Source organism: Pezoporus wallicus, unplaced genomic scaffold, assembly GCF_028554395.1.
Source record: "Pezoporus wallicus isolate ANWC-B61680 ecotype Strahan unplaced genomic scaffold, APGP_CSIRO_Pwel_v1 contig_2908, whole genome shotgun sequence".
NCBI classification, from domain to species: domain Eukaryota; kingdom Metazoa; phylum Chordata; class Aves; order Psittaciformes; family Psittacidae; genus Pezoporus; species Pezoporus wallicus.
Window position 1 is genome coordinate 8,302,748 of NW_026642179.1, and position 19,303 is coordinate 8,322,050.

General features: G+C 40.0%; 1 protein-coding gene and 1 non-coding gene across 3 annotated transcripts in view; both read right to left on the bottom strand.

The window, feature by feature from the left end:
• Nucleotides 1-19,303, bottom strand: part of AGK (acylglycerol kinase) — a 35,116-nt gene that overhangs the window by 3,417 nt on the left and 12,396 nt on the right. Inside the window, exons 2-13 of one of the 2 annotated variants that reach the window (XM_057427847.1) lie at nucleotides 18,286-18,365; nucleotides 17,803-17,944; nucleotides 16,946-17,021; nucleotides 15,518-15,610; nucleotides 14,537-14,569; nucleotides 12,483-12,577; nucleotides 10,369-10,438; nucleotides 9,515-9,594; nucleotides 7,411-7,468; nucleotides 5,349-5,496; nucleotides 4,140-4,237; nucleotides 2,255-2,325 (exon numbers count right to left, since the gene is read on the bottom strand). In XM_057427847.1, the coding sequence (XP_057283830.1) occupies nucleotides 2,255-2,325; nucleotides 4,140-4,237; nucleotides 5,349-5,496; nucleotides 7,411-7,468; nucleotides 9,515-9,594; nucleotides 10,369-10,438; nucleotides 12,483-12,577; nucleotides 14,537-14,569; nucleotides 15,518-15,610; nucleotides 16,946-17,021; nucleotides 17,803-17,831 (851 nt within the window). In that variant the 5' untranslated portion in view covers nucleotides 17,832-17,944; nucleotides 18,286-18,365. The remainder of the gene's footprint in view (nucleotides 1-2,254; nucleotides 2,326-4,139; nucleotides 4,238-5,348; nucleotides 5,497-7,410; nucleotides 7,469-9,514; nucleotides 9,595-10,368; nucleotides 10,439-12,482; nucleotides 12,578-14,536; nucleotides 14,570-15,517; nucleotides 15,611-16,945; nucleotides 17,022-17,802; nucleotides 17,945-18,285; nucleotides 18,366-19,303) is intronic. The other variant, XM_057427846.1, reaches the window with a different exon arrangement.
• Nucleotides 98-169, bottom strand: TRNAG-UCC (transfer RNA glycine (anticodon UCC)). Its single transcript has one exon. It is a non-coding gene; the product is annotated as a tRNA-Gly (tRNA).

Consider the following 19,303-nt stretch of genomic DNA (forward strand, 5'->3'; position numbering starts at 1 on the left):
GAACCCATGCTGACTGGGCCTGATCACCCCGTTTTCCTGCATGTGCTTTATGATCTCAGCTAGGATGATGTAATTCAGTGGAAAAAGAACAGAACTCTGCGTTGGCCGGGAATCGAACCCGGGTCAACTGCTTGGAAGGCAGCTATGCTAACCACTATACCACCAACGCTTCACATTACCTGTTCTTCCCCCACCTTATCTTAAACATCAGCTCCACCCTTTCTGCAGATGCTCTTGTTCACACAAACCTCATCCACAGCCAGAGGGCACTTCTATACACCTGAGATGATCTACTTTCTCTGAAATCCAACAGTAGTTGCTCTCCAGCACTCTGATGCATCCCCCCCACACACACACACTGCACAGTAGTTTCCGGCTGGATATGTTGTTTCCTCTCTCTGATCATCAGTTCTGCTCAGCTCGTGTCAGTGCCCTCTTCAATATGAAAAAAAAATACCCTCAATATCTGCACTGATAAGGCATTTTTCCTAAAAACCTTGCCACCCCCCCCAAATTCTGTTGGAGTTTATGCATTCTAAAGAAGAAAAAATAAAGAGCTTCTTCAAACATTTCCAAAGACAAACTTGGTGCTAAGCAATGGGAAACCTTTCACAATGGGCTTGATTCAAACCCAGCTGCCCAAGGGCATTGTGTGGTGAAGAGCATTTCTGAACACCCCAATTTCACCTTGCAAAAACAGGGTGAATTCTGACCCCTCTCTGTAGGACTAACCAGTCCCTCCTGCTGCTCCTCTACCCCATACACTACTCTTTCTTTGTTATCAACACACTTTTGGATACTTTAATCAAAAGAGCTTGTTTCTTTGAACTTTGCTTGAACAGCAGCTCAAAGCCTTTGGTACTGCCTCTAATTAGCTCCAGCCAACAGGGCACATTAACCCTCAGCAGAGGCTTTTTTCTGCATGACAGTGCACTTCCAGCCAGAAAATGTGACATACTACTGCATGAAGCATGCCCAGCCCACACAGGAGACATTCTTTATAGTAGGTGTACACTCAAATACTCCTCCCTTAAGTCCCACAGATTCATCCACATCCCAGCATAGCACCTCCTTTGCCTCCCCTCCTTTAAGAAGCCAGATTCCTGTTGCTGTTAATGGGAAATCTCCTTTCCTTCTCTGGCCTTCAAAACAAAAATTTCAGTTCCAAGTAACCTATGGTCCACATGGCTCACGCAATTTAGAAGCAGTTGCATGTGGTAACATGACCTATTGGATATGCGTAGCTCAGAAGATCCTATACCCACTGAGGCTCATGGGATGCTCAGTAAGAAGCCTGCTGTTGCTATCAACATCATATACAGGACATAATGCAGGAATTATCAGGGGGATGACAAGTAAAACTGTGTTGAAATCTCCATTGATTTCACTAGATGGAGCTCTAGGATTAGAAAACGGTATTAGTAAATAAAAAAGTAACATGCAAAAGAGCACTCTAATTTAGTCGGAAAATCTGGTGCTGGCAAAAACTGCACTGAAGATGCAATGTATTTGCTACGGGGACTGTACAGAGAAGCTTGAAAAAGCAGCTCATATTTGTATTCAGTGAGAGCAGGGGGAACAAGTGCACTATGAGATAACATCCAAGCCCAAAGGTAGCAATACGTTTGCTTTTTCTTTCTCTACATTCTACCACTTCATACCTGCAGCCTTCTTACTCCACATACAAGCAGTACCAATATATTCGCTTAAAGTCCCTGTTGAAATTCATCTTTCAAAAGTTCTTCCAGCTCAGACCTAATTTCTCATCAGGGTTAAGAATCAAGGGAGCTCTTCACTTAGAAGCAGGGTCTATCTAATCAAGGTTCAAAATTCTGGGCACCACTGGTACAAACACATGAGCTCTGTGACCCGACTTTCAATCCACTGAGCAGCTAAGGCTGAAGGATGCTGGGGATAAGTCTCTGTGGCTTTCTATAAAACTTGGTTATGACAGTATTATCCAAGTACCACTGATCAATAGCAACGGGGAAAAAGATTAAAGGTATATCAAACTCAGAAGCGAGGAAGAACCAAGGCAGACTTCTCTGCCTTGTTTCCAGAAAGAAAAAGTAGTAAGAATTTTGAAGAACATACTCAGTAATCCCTACGAAGCATCACTGATGGGTGTCCTTTGTAGTCCTCTGCTTCTGAATTTTGCAGCACAAGATTAGAGGAAAAACAGCACACTTCCTAGAATTAGTGTTCCAAGTCATACAGAGATAGTGTCATCTTTTTGCAGCCTTCCCATACTCACCCTCTGCTTACAAACTGCCCTTTGCTGACAGTATCCGCTTCAATGCAAATATCCATGAAGTCTTCTGTGCGCTGTGCAAAGAAAACACTTTCAGAAATCAAGCAGTTAACATTTCAAAGTACCACACCCATGATACTGCAATATGTTCACACAATGCCCAGTCCTTTGTCCCAAAAGGAGGCAGAAGATGCATTTTATGCTTTTTTCCATTCTCGAGATTTGGGTTATAAATTGTAAGTAGTCATTTCTCATTGATGACTATTCAAAAATAAATACCACAAGTGAAATGATTCACACATTTGGTTTCTTGTTACACTTCACACTTATTAAAGACAGTAATTAGCACATCACTTGGGTTAACTTATGTTCACAAAGATTTCTAATCAATGGGTCTTTCATGAATTTAAGCCATAGTACAATGATGCAACATTTAGCCACCAAACACTTCAGTAAGAGAATTTTAAACAATGTAAATTGGAAGTCAAAGTGTTCTTGATATCATTCCTTGAAACTCCTTACTTAGCTTCTTTTCTATTTACAACCTGTCCTTAAGCCAAGTATACAGTAATGCTTTTGCCAGGAAAGCAACTCAGATTAAGATACTATTCATTTTTTATTTATTTCAACACTTCTGTCCTGGAAAAAGTCCTAGTGCAGATACAATCAAATGACAGAAGTAAGGGTAAATGCATCTATTAGCAGAATTTGTTTTATTTCTCTGCTGTATCTGCAGAGGTAGTCTTGGCACTGCCTGAGCTGCACCTGTATGCCTTTACCAGCTTCTCTTCAACAGGGCAGCCTAATAATGAATCTGAGGTGAGACAGAGACAGGAGTCTGACAATACTCAGCAGACATGCCCTGGTATTGATTAGAAAGCTGTTGTTCAGCTTAGATGGCTACAGGGACAATGGCTTCACAAGCGGAAGTTAAAAGGAGTCCACATCTGTAGAAAAAAAGATGCAGCATCAAGATATTTCCAGCCCTAGAAACAGAAAAGTACAACGCCCCTAACATAAACTTGTCCATTTCTCTAGGATATGCAAGAGAACCCCACACCACTTATTTGTTCAATACCAGTATTTAAGGTTATCTTGAAGGCATAAAAGAAAAATAAAAGGATGTAAGGGCTAGTCTGTGGCAATAGGATACTCCCCCTTTTCTTGGCAGGCCTGTTTTTACTTCACATCACTGACTCCACTCCAAGTCAGTGACCAAAACTGTTGTGTTGAAGTGCCATCTAGAAAACACTGCAAAACCCAATACTAATCTCTGTCTAGCTTCTACCATTACTAACATATTTGTGATCCAAATCATAAGCCACTGATGAAGAAACTAAAATTTACGTGGTACATTCTAAGAGAAAACAGGAGGACATTTTAAGATTTGCCTGGGTTTTTTTGTCTGATCCTACAAAGACAATGTATCAATATAACACAAATTTTCAGGTTCCTAAAGACACAGAATTCTGAGCAAGAAACATGCTTCAGTAAGTTCAGCATCTCCTGTTAATGTGGGTGCAGTGGCAGTGGCTTCCTGCAGCCATGAGGAAGACATGAAGAGCAGCTCACCATTACGGGACCACTGTGTTAGCATTTTCCAGTAAAACTAAAGACTGATACCTATCCAAATAGCTTTCACAGCAACCTAAGCTTCTGTTTGGATAGTGGAACCTCCTTGTTGTGTAATTCTTCCATCTCCATTTTACACGGGTCTCCAGTGCTTTTTCACTGACTCTGAAACTCACCCATTTCTGGATTCAGTCCCGGGCCCCTCCTGCATGTGGTAGTAAGTTTTGTTTACGTAGACACAAGAATGGTACTTTAGTAAGAAAGGAAAGCTGTGTGGGAAGGCAGCACCTGGAATCCAGTTATACTATGGTCTTACTGTCAGATCAAGCTGCCTGTTCCGAGTTGCAATGGAAAGCTCAACAGTGGACAACTTCAGCTCTTCCCAGTCCTCCAGGGCTACCTCCTGGGGGATTTCTGCGAATCAAGAAAAGAAGGTATCATTAAGTGGAATTTAATTACACAGATCATTATTTCACTGCTATGAAGCATGAAACATCAATGCCAGCTGCAAAAAATCACTCTGACCCATTGTGACCGCTACTGTTGTTTCTTTCAGACGTCAAAGCCTTTAAAAAACGAGCTTGGGAGTACTGAAGGAGAGAAAAAAAAAATACCCCCAGCATTCACACAGCAGTAGAAAAGAATATTAATCACATTATACAGCAGCTCTGTGAGTCCTTATGGCACGGGATTAACCCAGGTCTCCTGGACTAGTATTGTGAGAACATTTAGAAAACACATGAAGTGCTGCTAAGAAAATCAAACAGAATACAATATCCAGGATGCTGTGGTAACATATATTTTCTATGGGAGGAAACTCCACGGTTCAGTTCTCATATATGGGTCACTTAGCCCATGCTTCCATCTAAATCACCTCTGCTAGCCAAGAAGGAGTGAGAAGGACTTTGCATCACACCAGATTATGCAAAATACACAGTCCTTTTCCTTCAGCAGACTGCTGCACTCACTGCCTAGCTGGAAACCCAACCCAAGAGAGGCTGCCAGAGCACACAGAAGAAAATTTATGGTACAGGAAGAAATGTGAAGACACTTAAGGCTTCTGCATGGCCCAAGTTTCATTGTTCTATTTTAAGAAACATTTGTTGCTCTGTGTCTGCAACTCCCTCACCTTGGAAAACAAGGGCTGCTTCTCTCTCAACAGCTGACTAAGAAGTCATTCTGTGGGAGGAAGATTTCAAGAAGCTCACTCATAAGTGCCAAGTATCACCTGTGGAGGCTTCCATAGCAATGACAAGCAACTGTGAGCCTAGGAAACACCCTGGGTTCTTTACAAATGCACTTTTCTTTATGAGACCAGAAGCAGTGGCAGGACCTACTCTGCTCTGCTCCATTTCTGGCAGATAACACTGTAACTATCTTGAAAAAGTCACAGTTTTAAATAATAATAACCACAACAAGTATAAAAACGAGAAAGCAGAAAAGTAAAGCATAAACCCTTCCTCTTCTGATCTATTAAAAGAGTAAAGCCTGCCTTTAAGTTTATGCCCAACTACACACACCTCACCTTTTGAAGGAGAGGACCAGTATAACTGAAGTCGTCTGTAAAGCCTCACATACAAAGGAGGTCTGGACGGTTTTTCCTCTGGCTCTTCTGGAGGTCTCTCAGTTGGACCCAGATACATGAGAGCAGCCTGATGCTTCTGAGGCCATTCCTTGGATTTACATGGGAAGAAAAGACAGAAGATAAAGGGCCTTTTATTTAGAACCTACCTGTTTATTCTTCTTAGTCCTTTAGCCTATTTATTCTGTGTTCCCAAGTACGCCTGCAGAGGTACCCAGATCCCACCACTGCCTCAAGCCTACCCCATGCCTCTCCAGCCTTCAGATTCATTCATGAGATGACATTTTTTGCAGCTTAGAAATATTACCCACAGTTCCCAAGTCTACTAATCTATTCCTTCACCACACAGAAGGAATTTTACAGAGACGTATTTTCTCTGTAAGCAGAAGGTAAAGGGATGTTTTTCTTGCTGCTGATGTTTGGCAGGGTAACACAGCTGCTGCTAACTGGAGGGAACAACCAAAACGGGCAAAGTCAACATTAATGTTTGAAAGCACAGTTGGTTTCTGCATGGCACAAGGCAACCTCAAAGAGAACTACACAGTGGGGTCTAGTGCAAACAAATATTACAGTGCTGTGTGCAGCCAAGGGGCACTAAAACCTGGCAGGCCTTTGTTCTCCAACAACTCAAACAATCAAAATCTGACCTTACAGTCAGGTGCTTATAGACAGCAATACAACACATCTTAAGGCAAGTCAGGTGAGCTTTATAAAGCATCTGGGGGGGGGGGGGGAGGGGAGGTAACACATTATTCTCTGTGATATTTCAGATTCTCATGCCAGAAACTGATGGGCTTAGCTCCAAAAATACTTCCAGGTGCTGACAAAGTTTATTTCCTCCCATCTTGTTTTAAAAATGACTTCTGAAATGCTCAAAACACAGGCCTTATGGAGGGAAAAGTATGATTGTTTTTTAAATGTAGATACTAAAACCACACAGCCAAGAGCCCACATGTACTCAATACAATTGTTTTTCTACACACAGAACTTTGGAAGTAGTTTTGGATCATATAGTACAGGTTGTTAAGCGAATTTACCTCACACCTCTGAGAGCAATAAGAGACTCCCCTATCATACTCACATAATAAACAGTACAAACAGAGGCTGTATCAGTAGGGCAATACACAAATGATAAGTTTTAATGATTAAAGGGAAAAGCAGCATAACAATGTCCCTACCAATATCAGGGTTGAGCACTTTGCTCTTATACTGTTTTCGGCTACAGGTCAACCTGTTTCAAAGGACAGCCACAGCAAAACCAGAAAAGATGAAGTGCACAGCAGCAAAGACAAAAAAATGTCTTTAATGGATGCATTACAATCTAACTCCCCTTTACAGAAGTTTCCTATAAAGGAAGCACTGGCACTATCACAGACAGCACGGCTGGACTGCACAGTCTGATCTACCATCCCAGCTCCTGGGTATTTCCACAGCCTTTCATGAGGCTCCTTATATGTTCAGAAACCAGGAAAAGCATGTGAATGAAAATGCCTCACCTTTCACGCAGGTCAAATTTTAATCCTTCCAGGACCAATTTTAAGCAATAGAGAAGTTGAGATATAAGCTATTAATCCTCATGTTCACTTTACTACACATGAAAGCCTGATTATCAACATGCATGAGCAGTCTAATTATAGACACTTCTGCCAGACTAATAAATCAGAATGAAATGTTATCATAAGAAAGGCTGTTGAGAAAGGTGAGAGAGCACTTAATGGTTATCTTCACCACCACTACTGCTCTCCAGTTTCAAAGGTGGCTACTGGCTCCCCCTGGTGATCTTGCAGCAACAGATCCTACAGTAAAGAAATTATTTAAGTATTCCTCCTCTCCTTCATCTCTTCAGAAGTCTGTCAGTTGGTAAGTTTTTAACAAGTTGAATTTCACTCCCATTTTATATTGTTACCATAATCCTTCCCAAAAACTTGCAGATAAACTATAAAAAGCATAGTCAGCCTTTCCATTTCCCAAATACAAAACCACTTTCCTAGTAATTACTTTTTACCTTAAGTGCACTGAAAAAGTGAGCTGCTTTGGTTTTCAGAGGCCCAAGGTACCAGTACCTGAAATAAGGAACATAAATACTACCTTAGAATATCCAGGGGTTGATACTGGGAAACGGATTAATCTTGCATGAAGTCAGATCACACAGACTCGTTTGCCTCTGAAGTTAGCACTCCCCTACCACCTTTAGCTTTGCAATACTGTAAGATGTTATTTCGTATCACCAACAGCTTAGCAGCGCCACCCCTTTCCCAAGTTACAGATCAGCAAAATGCAGTATACAATCTTCACTACAGGCAGCATGACATCTCACTAGCAGAATTTTACCTAGTTACATGATACAATTGGGAATGATTTAAAGGTCTGCGGTCTAACTGCTGGTGGAATGCATCTCCACAATATGCAATAAAGAATGAGGCTAGAGGAAACAAACAAACAAAAATCAACAGCTTCAGTGAAAAAAGAACAGAGCCAGCAAATATTGATTTTGATCTGAGAATCCCTTGGGACAAATGAATGCTTTACAAAATAAAAATCCTGCCAGCCTTACAGCATTGTATAGAATCTAAAGATGTGACTATATTTAGACAGGCTTGGCACACATTTTGATCACTGTCTTCCACCAAAGAAGGTCAACAAAGCACATTAAACACCATCAGCTCAAGAGTACTGCACATCTAAGTATACTATTAATTACTAAGGCAGGCAACTGTCACACCCCTCCCATCAAGCTATGAAATTGTCTGTAAACTAATAAAACCTCAAAAACATAAACCAGTGGCATGTCTGCACCAGGACAGTGCTTAGCAGAGGGACAGTCAGACAGATTTCTGGAGCTGTGTCTTATGGGTTAACACCCTATGTAATAGGTGCCTTCTTTTCAGAGTAAGATAAATTGTACTGGAACACACCAATGTTTATTTAGCCCAATAACCCATCTCTTTATGGGCACCAAAAGCAGAAGTATAAAAAACAGGACAAGTACATATGGTTCGTGTCCCAGGCACACTCTGAGCACCCATTCATTTGTGCCTGAAGTGCTTTTCCAACTGGGCACGTCTTCTGTATTTGAAAATTCTTGGAGAAAATGAGGTTTGAGGATGTTCATGATGCCCCACATGCAAAAGGTGCTGTCATGCCTCCAGCACCAAAGCCAAAGGACTCTTATGAAAGGGAACTACTGCAGGAAAAGATGTGAAGACTGACAGTAGGCAAAAGCAGGGTATGGTCAAAAAAGCTGTGAGAGGGAAGAGAAGTGCACTTCCTTATTCTTGGGGCTGTAATTAGCAGGAGAGCCTGCAGCACAACTAAGTCGGCACCTACACAGGCTACCAAGAACGTCTCTTGCCTCCCATGAACAAACACGCTGACCATTTACTCTCCCCACCCCACATTACCTCACAAACCTACTGCCAGGTCTGGTACCTCTTGCTTTCAGACAAAGGTAGCTCATTCACAAAACACATGATACTGCTGCATGGAAGAGGCATGTGCTGCAAATCCTCCTTAACAGTTTGAGAAGTGAATGCTTTAGCCCTGCTGCTCCTACACCAGATAATGTTAGTCATTTGATACACAGACAGTGGCATATTAAATGTCCATTTGGAGAAAGCCCAACAATTATTAGTTTAGCATTCAGAGAACAGTCATCAGACGGCACAGTCCATGCCATTTCTGGCAGGAACTGAAAGGCATTTCTACTGCATCTGATGTCCCTTGTTGGAATTGAGTTACAGAGTCTGTGTGCATCTTTTTACTGGCCGCTGATGAAAAACAATGACCAATTACTTTACTTAGACTTTACTCAAGGGAGAGCTTTTTCCACTTATGCAATCTGTATAAAGTTTCAGAAGTGGGCACCACAAGGCAAGCAGAAAGTAAATACTTAAAAGAACAGGATAGCACCAAAGAAGGCTTTATTTCAAATGACAAAAAAGCTGAAATATCTTACACGCCCATGTGTGTAATGCAAGACCTAATACAAGTGAGTGCCTCTGCCTGTCAAATGCCTACACTCAAAAATGACTTCTTTATGAGAGGAGGTATGTCTTTTTAGGCAGCAGGTGCTAAAAAAGGTACAGTTTCAAAACCCAGCATTTTCTTACTTGCTAGCTTTAACTCCTGCATCTCTGTAAGATCCCCATCTTAAACCAGTCACTGCAAAGACAGGCTGTTCCTTTTCTCCCTGTAAAGAAATACAAACATCGCAAAACGGCTTTCTCTTGTTTCCACCTGTTTTTCACAGCCAGAAAAAAAAATTCTCTATAAAACCTGATTTATGATTAATCCCAAAACCAAAATTTCACAGAACAGGTATGATAAGTAGCTAAGAGCAATAAAGCTAAGCAGAATTTAAGCATTATACATTCTGTCTGGTCCCAGAGAGGAACAGAAGATTTGAAGTTTTGAACAGGCTGATTTGAGTTTGACTGCACACCCAGCAATAGCCATGTGACTTTGCGGATACTGTCAGCCAAAAGCAAGAAGCTGTACACAGTGACACTAAGTTCTTCCTGCAGAAGTGTCCATTTACAAAATAACAGAAAAATAATGTTCAGAAACCATACAGGCATAGTTAAAGGCTGGTGGTTTTTTTTTTATATTTTTCAGTTTGTAAAAGAAAGCTATTAACTTCACAATACATATGAATGCATTAAATCAGCTCAGACAGCTATTGTTATCTCCCACCATTTCTACAGAAATACCAGTGTTATTAAGTTTTGTATTCATCAATACTGCCCGTCCCTCAAGAAAAGATTTTTCAGGCATTCTAGTGTTTTCTCCAGTTTAGACTATCTGACGTCATTGCATACAGTGGAGAAATTATTGCCATCAGAACTGCTAATATCATAAACCAAAATTCATGACAGCATTACAGAGGAAAAGCAGTCCACCTAAACAGAACACAGAACAGGAAAATTTCAGGCACACTGGGTGCCAAACGAGCAGATGCTTTTACCTTGATTTGCAACACATCAAGTGGAATTGTCTCTCCCTTCAAAATGGCCAATGTAGCATTAGTAATATGTCTGGCAAAACAAACAGGAAAGAAGCAAAGGAAAACAATCAGGAAGGAAAAGAGTAAGCTTTAAAATTACACTTTTTGTTCAGCAAACCCCCCTACAAGTTCATGTGGGTCTTTTTTTTGCAGCAATCACAACAACTCCAGAGAAAGAACTCTGGCAAAGAACTTCCATGAAATCAGACAGCAAACTGGGTGGCTGCAACACATGATGAACAGCAAAAAACCTGAAAAGCAAAAGGAAATTCTCCACCTAAGCTTTTCAGAAATTCCTCCTTCTTCAGCTAATGTGGCACATCATGCTAACTCGTGTTATCTGCCATTTTGGATACTTACCACACTCAGGACCCGAACAATGGCTTTATTTTACTGATGGCAAGTATGATAACCTGGGAGACAATGGTCATGAGACCAGTATCATGTATTTGGGATTGAATTGCCTGAGTATGTTAATTCATTTTGAAGTTTTAATCAACATAAATCTACCTATCAGCAGCACCCATATGGTTTTTGTCTCCGTAAGTTGCAGACCAAACCTAAGACACTTTCTCATTTCAAGTCATAAAGCATGGTACTAAAGATTTTGTAACTACAAGTTTATAAAGAAGTCTATGTCCAGACTTTTGAGGCATTAACTTCATTAAAACCCCTTCCTTGTTTTCAAAGTTCAGTAAAATTTAAATTCCATCTTGCACACATTTCCAATGTCTCAGCTGGACAGGGGCAAAAACCACAAAGAAACCAAAACCCCAAACCAAACCAAAACAAAGCAGTTTTCAGATCCAATCTCATATCCCTGTGAATTAGCCAAATTTGCCCTTATTTCATCAGGATTAGAATACTAAGGCAGAGGAGGAAGCTGTTCTTCCCTCAATTCTTCTTTTCTCCTAGCTCTTGAGTTTCTGCAAGACCTCTACAATTCCTACACTCCAAAGGTAAGATAATGCTGAAAGAACCAAAGCCCAAGTATTTATTGTCAAGATCTCACTTCTGCACTTAAGTCAGAATTTGTTACTGGTGTGGATTGTTAAGCAGTCTCTTGACTGAATTCCTTTCAACTTCACCAACAACTTCACTGTGCAGTCTGACCTGCACAGTTCATTACCTTGGGACAAGGAGATCATTCATTTCAAACTTTAGAACCCAAACATAAATTATTATTTTAATATTAGCTGCTGATTACAGGCTCGTCCATCTTGCTGAGCTTCAAAGCAGGGTTTTACATGTGATGGATACCAGCAGGGTTCCACAAAGAAGAATGTTAATGGGAGAACCAGAGTGAACAGACTTCAGGAACAAGGAGAAATACATTCATTAATATGGGAGGAAAGAAAAGGAAAACTTGAAACGAAGTGTGGGGAAAAGAAAGATTAGAAGACTGGCCTTTTTACTTTAGAAGTGGACAAAATAATCTTGTAACAAACCAAAATGCAGGCTGCAATTACTGCCAGACTGGCTCTCGCCCAGTAGGATACTGCCAGATTGGCTCATACCCATAGGATGCTCATAGAGAAGATTCAGGTTGCTGCAGAATTGCCAGTATCAGTCCCATCGGAGGGATGGGCAAGAAACCCTGAAAAAATCAGTAATGGGATCCAGCCTTTCCCATGAAGGTATTTCTGTATGCCTTACTTTGCAGGCACTAAATAGGTTATATGCAGACCAGTTTCTAGAATCCTCAAACTAGAGAAAGAATGGAAAAAGGACTTCTTTTTGTTTTGTTTTGTCATATCCTTGTCATATCCTTTCTGACTATTCCTAAGAGGCTTGATCTTTTTAACATTTTTTTTCAATCTGAGTATCACACAGTCACATATAAACTAGCCACAGCAGATTATTTAATGTTCTCATAATACATACATTTCATTCTTTTTAGTCAGTTTTTGGAAGTCCTTAACTCAGGCAAGTCCAGAGAATTATCAGGCTCTGCCCAGAGACTGTCAATCTCTATGTAACATAGAAGAAAAAGCGAAGTATCAAGCTACCAAGGAGCACTGCTCCTTGAAAACAAACAAACAAAAAGCCCCCTTTCAGAAACATGTAATACTTACTCAACTTGGTTTGCGTTCTCAGGGTAGAGCGTGTGGCTTAGGGTGCTGGTCTTTCCAAGAGGTATGAATCCTATGGGAATCTTACTGAAGGCAGCCTGGACACATGAGGAGAGCAAATTAACATTTGCATAAGCTGAACAAAGCTTCCTGTGTGGAGATCACAGCTGTGTCTGGTATCAGCCTGTTGGCACTCCACAGCCAGGCGCTTCCTTAAATGAGGCAGTAATACGTAATGACTCAGAACATGGCATCTGAATCTGTGAACCCACCACTGCCAACTGGGTACAAAGGAGCTCTCTGTAACCATTAAGAGCATTGTTACATGCAGGTTGGCAGCCACGTCCTAACTAGTGCATGGATTCTGTCAGCAATCTTTCTTAATACTGACAGTGGCATCTCAAGCTCTGAAACTCATTTACCATTGCAGAAATCCCCCTCTGATAGAATAACCTTGCATGGCAAAGAGATTTTCCCAGTTAAGGAAAGGAAATTAACTGATTCCTCAGGCATCCAAATCATGAAGCAGCAGAAGGTCTAATTTTCGGAAGTCATTGACCATGTTATTTTTCTGTACCATAGTTCAACAAAAGACCTTGTTGAAGGATCAACTTATTATACTATACCTCATAATAAGCTGTGTTTCTTGAAGCGTGTCAGCAAATCAATGTAAACTACCATATATCACAATGTACCATCTCCCTCCTGGGCACTGCTGCTAGCAGCATGATGATACTGCAAATCTGCACTGACTAAGTGATACCCCCCTCACTTCATGCTCACCCTTGCTATCTCTGTGTCACCTGCAAGTCTTCACACATCTCAAACACCCTTCTCTCATTTTCTTCAGAATAGTTTTACAGTGTGCAGATGAAAGGATGGCTGCAGCTCATGCAGTCATGCTCTGCTCCCCTGGCTGCTAGGAACAGTGTTTTAATACATTTGCACAGGCTTTTCTTATCCAGGCAACAGCAGCATGACATACCCAAGCCAAAAGGGAAGCAGAGCCAGAGTGAGGGGGCTGAACTGCAGATCCCTACTCCGAGGACAGACTGATACGAAGGACAAGAAGAACTTCCTGGCCAAAGACATAAAGTTACACAGTGGCAATACTGCAACACAGTATTCCACCAGAAATAGTGCCAGCTGCAGAATTTTCTACTCTATGGCAAATCAACCCAAGGTCCACCAAGAAAAGTCAGAAAATAAAGATGAAAAACTAGCCAGTAAAGCCTCAAGAACTTTTCTTCCAGATCTTTAGATTACAGAAGTCTTAGGAGCCAACTATAATAATAATAAATTTAAAAAATTGATGTCTCAGAATTGATATAGCCAGCTCCCCTTTAAACAGTCTGGCTTGGCTGCAGAGTTTTTCTTGTCACATTCAAACAAAGCAACTGCCTAAACAGATACAATTCTAGCTGCCAAGGATATCATCATAATCTTGTCTGGATCATTTAATTGAGTTTTTGCCAGCTCCTGCCAGAAGGTTTTGGGAACAATGATTCCCTTCTTTCCTCAATAACACTGTCCTCCCTCTTAAAAAAGAAAAATCTCATTTCCATTTGGAATGATCCACCTTGAGAGGTTAAAATTTGCTTTTTGCAGCCATCTGCATAGGTAGATATTCACCCCTTGAAAAAAATAGCAAAACAATCATAAGGCAATAGGAGCATGGCCATAACTGAATTCTGTTTCAAGCCTGTACAAGAAAAACATGTACTTTCGCCCAGTGCTTCTGCCAAACAAAGCAGCACACACAGCTGGTCCATGGGTCTTTGAAAGTTGTGCAGTTGGCTTCTCCATAGACCCTAGTCTGATGCTGGAAACCTCCCAAAGCTGTGGCTTGGGAGCCATTGCACTCCCCCAGAAAGGGAATGAAGAACAATGGGCAGAATTGCAGGACACTGACATGGCTGATTTACTACCCAGCAAGCTGGCTCCAGATAAGTAAGCAACCTATCTGTAGGAGACAGCTGAGGCCAAAAGATCAAAGTGGATGCACATGACACTTCCTCTAATAAATAAATAACATTTTTAAAATGACACTTGCTCACCTCATCTGCTCTGCGCAGAAGTCCAGTTATGACCTGAAAAACATGCAAAATGCTCTGCTCTGAGAATTCTGGTTTTTAGTTACAGCAGAAAGCTCTAAAATTCATTAACCATTTGGAAAAGACTTAAGCAGCAGCTTCTCTTTTATGGAAGGTACTACAGTTGCTTAGATGGGAAAGGAGGCACGTTCAATGTATGAACATGGTAGAAACAGGGTTCTGAATACACAGGAGTATATATGCTGGTACCACAACCAATGCCAGTGTAAATGTTTAAACACTGAACAGTGCTCTGCATAATACAAAAATTAGCACTGGTCAATTCTAAGGCCAGGAGAAACTTGCAGATATATTCTAACCATTTTCTCTTAAGGCTACTGCATTTCATTTATCCATTGCCTTATGAAATCAGTAGTCACCACCCCAGGAAATGCTTTCATAAAATACAGCCTTCATTGAAAAATAGAGTATCCCCCAGCCCTCCCTGGAAAATAGAGTATCCCAGTTTGTTCCTGTCATTCATTCTCTTGACAACAGGCATTTATTAGATACATACCATGCTTTGTCATCAATCCCTGGTAATTTTCATATTATTTGATTCCCACTTAGCAAAACACACATTCCTCTTGGGAAGTACAGACAGGAATGAATGTTGAAAATTAAACCATTACAGCTACATTGCACAGAAAGAAAAAGTCTTACACAGAAACCATATGTCCCCAAATAATTTTCTCATTCTATAATACAATTCTGGAAGATATTTATGTCACATACTCTTTTTGCCCCCACTCCCATCATCACTTTTAGACTAGTAACAATTGGCAGAGTTGCTCCCAGAAAACTGTAATATTGGCTGAAAACACAAACGGCAAAATGGACAAATCTCTAGTAATACTTCTTATGATACTGCTACATTAAACAGACTCAGTCTTCTCACCCTCAGCCTAGGATTCTCAACAAACCAGGACAAAGCTCTTGCAGTACCTCTTGTACCGTGCCATCTCCTCCTGCAATAATGATGAGATCTGTGTTTTCCATCAATTCCAGCAGCTTTTTTGCTTGTCCCTCATAATCAGTCTGAAGAAACAGAAATCCAAACATGAGAACTCAAGTGACTATTTCTAGGATTTCTTTTCTATAGGAAAAAGAAAAGAATCATCTATCCATTTGCTTAATAGTTATTCTCATATAGGCACACAATACTGTACATTACTTGCAATCACTGAAATTTCTTCAATTTATAAAACAAGTCTGCTGCCTAATACAATATGTGCAAGCATATAAAGACTAAATGAAACATCAGAGTAAATCTCATTGAATAGAGCTAGAATATTGAAGCCATAATCTTATTTCCAGGTAGTTTTGCATTGCAACAAAAACAGAAGCAAATGATGCTCTAGCAGCCAAAGTGCTCAAGTGTGTCTCCTGAAACACAACACAAGCTACATAAAACGCTGCTTCCCAACAGCAAGCTGTTGACAAGGGGCTTAGCAATAAAGAGTACACTGACTTTTGAAACCATCCAAAACATTTTCTGCAAGATCAATGTTTTTTACAGGGATATCTCAGCCCCAGTTACCAGCCCCACTCTGCTTTGCTAACTTGTAGGTCTGAAGTTGCAAAGCATCAGGTTTAAGTCTTGCAAAATAATTTTTTCTCTTAGGATTAGGTTATGTATTTTCAATGATCAGAGAAAGGCACTAATAAAACCAGCATTTTAACACTAAACCTTGTGAAAAAGATTCCAAGACTGAAAGGTACATATTAGAGTACTTCACTGCTAGGACACAGCAACTGTTAAACAATCCACATATCACAGCCTCAAAAACCTGCAAAAACATCAGAATCCTTCATGTTTACTTGTTTTTCTTTTTTTCAAAAGAAAACCTCCCTGCTAATTCACACCATTTAGAGCCCAGTGATCTGCCTTCATGATGAAATGCCAAATTATTTGGGGATACACTGAGATATTTTCAGTGTAAAAACAGAAGGTTATTTTTAATTATTCTGAACAGGTCTACTGCACACCAAAGTTCCTCGCTTCTGAATTCTGCAAGTTCAGGCAGAATGGACAATTTCAACAGTGATGGGCACGTACCATTAGCCAGCACAAGTATTTAGAGAGTTTTCTCTCAAACATGAATTATAGAAGGGCTGCTTTAGACTGACAGATAAGCACGTGTACTGCTTTAGCTGAAAATTAAAAACTCAGTACACAGTTTGTAAATTATCTGTGAATTAAAAAGAAAAATATTAAGTACCAGCTTAATAACTCAGTATTTATTTCTTCCCACAAGATGTCTAGAGGACAACTGAGAACTTCAAATGAATACAGAATTTAATTTCAATGCGTCAAGAGAAGAAAGCAGAGCAGACAATATATCAATATAAGCAAAACCTATCATTTCTTACCTTAACTACAGTTACATCCAAGCCAGATAAGTGCAAAATTGGAGCAGCATTTGCTTCAAAAAGGTTTCTGGCTTTGCTAGAAATAACAGTAAAAAACATTCCATTAGTCTGGTAGCTAAAAAAAAATTAAAAAGGAAAGAAACAAATTAATAAGAACACAAAATCTACTTAAAAACGAGCATATAATCTACACAATCAGTCACTCAACCTGCCAGTCAGGAAAGATGAGATTTCATTTGGTTCAAATGTATTACATTTCTAGACTCATCACTCAGATGTCAGGTTTTTATTGCAGTTTTAATAAATGCAGAAGAGGTTATCTAGCTTTCTCCAAAAATAATATAAAAAAAAAAAACGAACAAAACAAAATCTCCAGAAACTTATTAGAAAATTAATGCCTTCCAGAGCACCAAGCTTTAAAACCACAAAGAAAGCTCATTGTAGGTTTTCAGAAACATTTTTTAAAAACCATTTACTATTAAATATTGTAAGTTTAGAAGCAAAATCTTATGTGACCTTGTTTTGTTAAAGGACTGATACATTTTCTGCCTGTAATTGCATAATAAACCAATTATGCCATTAACTATAAATTGCTTACAAGCAAACATGAGTCTAGAAGTCAGAGACTTAATTTATTAACAATTTGCATTTTCTAGTCATGAGTTTTGAACAAAAGCACGTAAGTCCAAGCACTTCCATGTAAGATATATTATTCCTTTCATATTATTACTACCAACTTCCTGCCTCTCCCACAAGATGCAACCGATATGAAGCTTAGCTGATCAGCAGAAACAGACACACAGCATATCCAAGATTACTGTTTTTCTGCTAATGAGCATGCAAAAATAGCAGCCGACCTCTTCCAGAAGTCTTGCTCTGAGCCCATATTTAGCCTCTCAGTTTGTGGACACAACCCTTTTCAAGGACAGGTTCCCAAAGAAGTAAGGGCACTGCTGGCTGACTTCAACTCTCGAAGCAATCAAGGTCATCTCTTTACTTCTATAGTTTTTGAGGCCGGAAATGCATCACATACAGAAGTTTGGAAGGAATACGAGACAATTCCACACATGAAGGAATGACAAAGGCCGAAACACAGAATAAAAGAAAAATTAAATATATACATAGGTTTAGAAATCACTCTTTCACCTCAAGCATCTAGTTCTATTTCTCATCCCAATATTTTCAGTGAAATAAAGTTTGGCATATTTACATAGCACCAGCTTGGCATCAGAGGGAGGTAAAAATGAGCTCAAAAATCTGGCTGGCTTTTAAAGTGCATGGCAGAACAAAAATACAGAAAGAGGGCCTCATGTATGAGTGTAGGGAACAGGGAATTTTACCCTTTGCAAGCTGCCGGGTTGAGGAACACTGTTGCTTTCTTCAATGGCATACTGGAAGGGATCAGCTGGTTGCCAAAAACCTAAGCAAGAGAAGAAGAGCAGAGTTCAGTTTATCTTTAAAGCACATTGGTAAATCATTTCAAAAGAATGCATCTCTACAAACACGAATGGGCTTTCAAGCCTCATGCCATTCAAACAACTTCCATCTTTAGCCATTGTACAGGTCTCCACTTCAAAGACCTGCCCTCTTATCAACAGCTCACACCACTGTCACAAGTACTCTTCATTTTATAAATCCACCAACATTTTGTTTGTGTCAACCTCTGGTTTTCTGCCATGGGCACAGATCCAGGGAGCTATCCTTGACTTGAAGGTTACTTGATTTTCCTTCCTTATGTAATTCTCATACACCTGCCTGACACCTTCTTTCTGCATCTTTTTCCACTTTTGTACTTCACTTCTTCGATCTCTTCTGCTCATTTTTGTATTTTCTATGCTTAAGTTTCTGAAGATAAGAAAGACAATTACCAGAGAAAGCAAACCCCTTTCAAGTCACCTAAAGTCATCCTCACCTCTACACTAAAACTGGTTTTGAGTGCAATGATGACAACATATTCAGCAGCAGCACCCAGAAGCCCCAGAAAAAAAGTAGGAACAGAAGACTACTGCGCTGAACATAAGACACAGGCAACTGTCCCTGTTTTTTTTTTGTTTATCTTGAAAATTAATCCCCCTAGCAGGAATTTTTATTTTGAAGAAGATGGACACTGTACCCAATGTTAGCTATTTAAATTTCTAATCCATTCCACTTGCCAACTTTGCTTAGGAAACCTCAACGAAAAGAAGCACGAAGCTGGCCGTGTTGCTTAAAACATTCACATTTCTTCTTCAAGACAAAAAAAGGATGAGAGAAGGTGTCGAGAGAAAAGGAATCTTCAAAGAAAGGGAAACAAATCAGTAACTCTTAACCTTTACTCAAAAATAGATCAACTTCTTTTACTGCAATTATTAGGCAGGC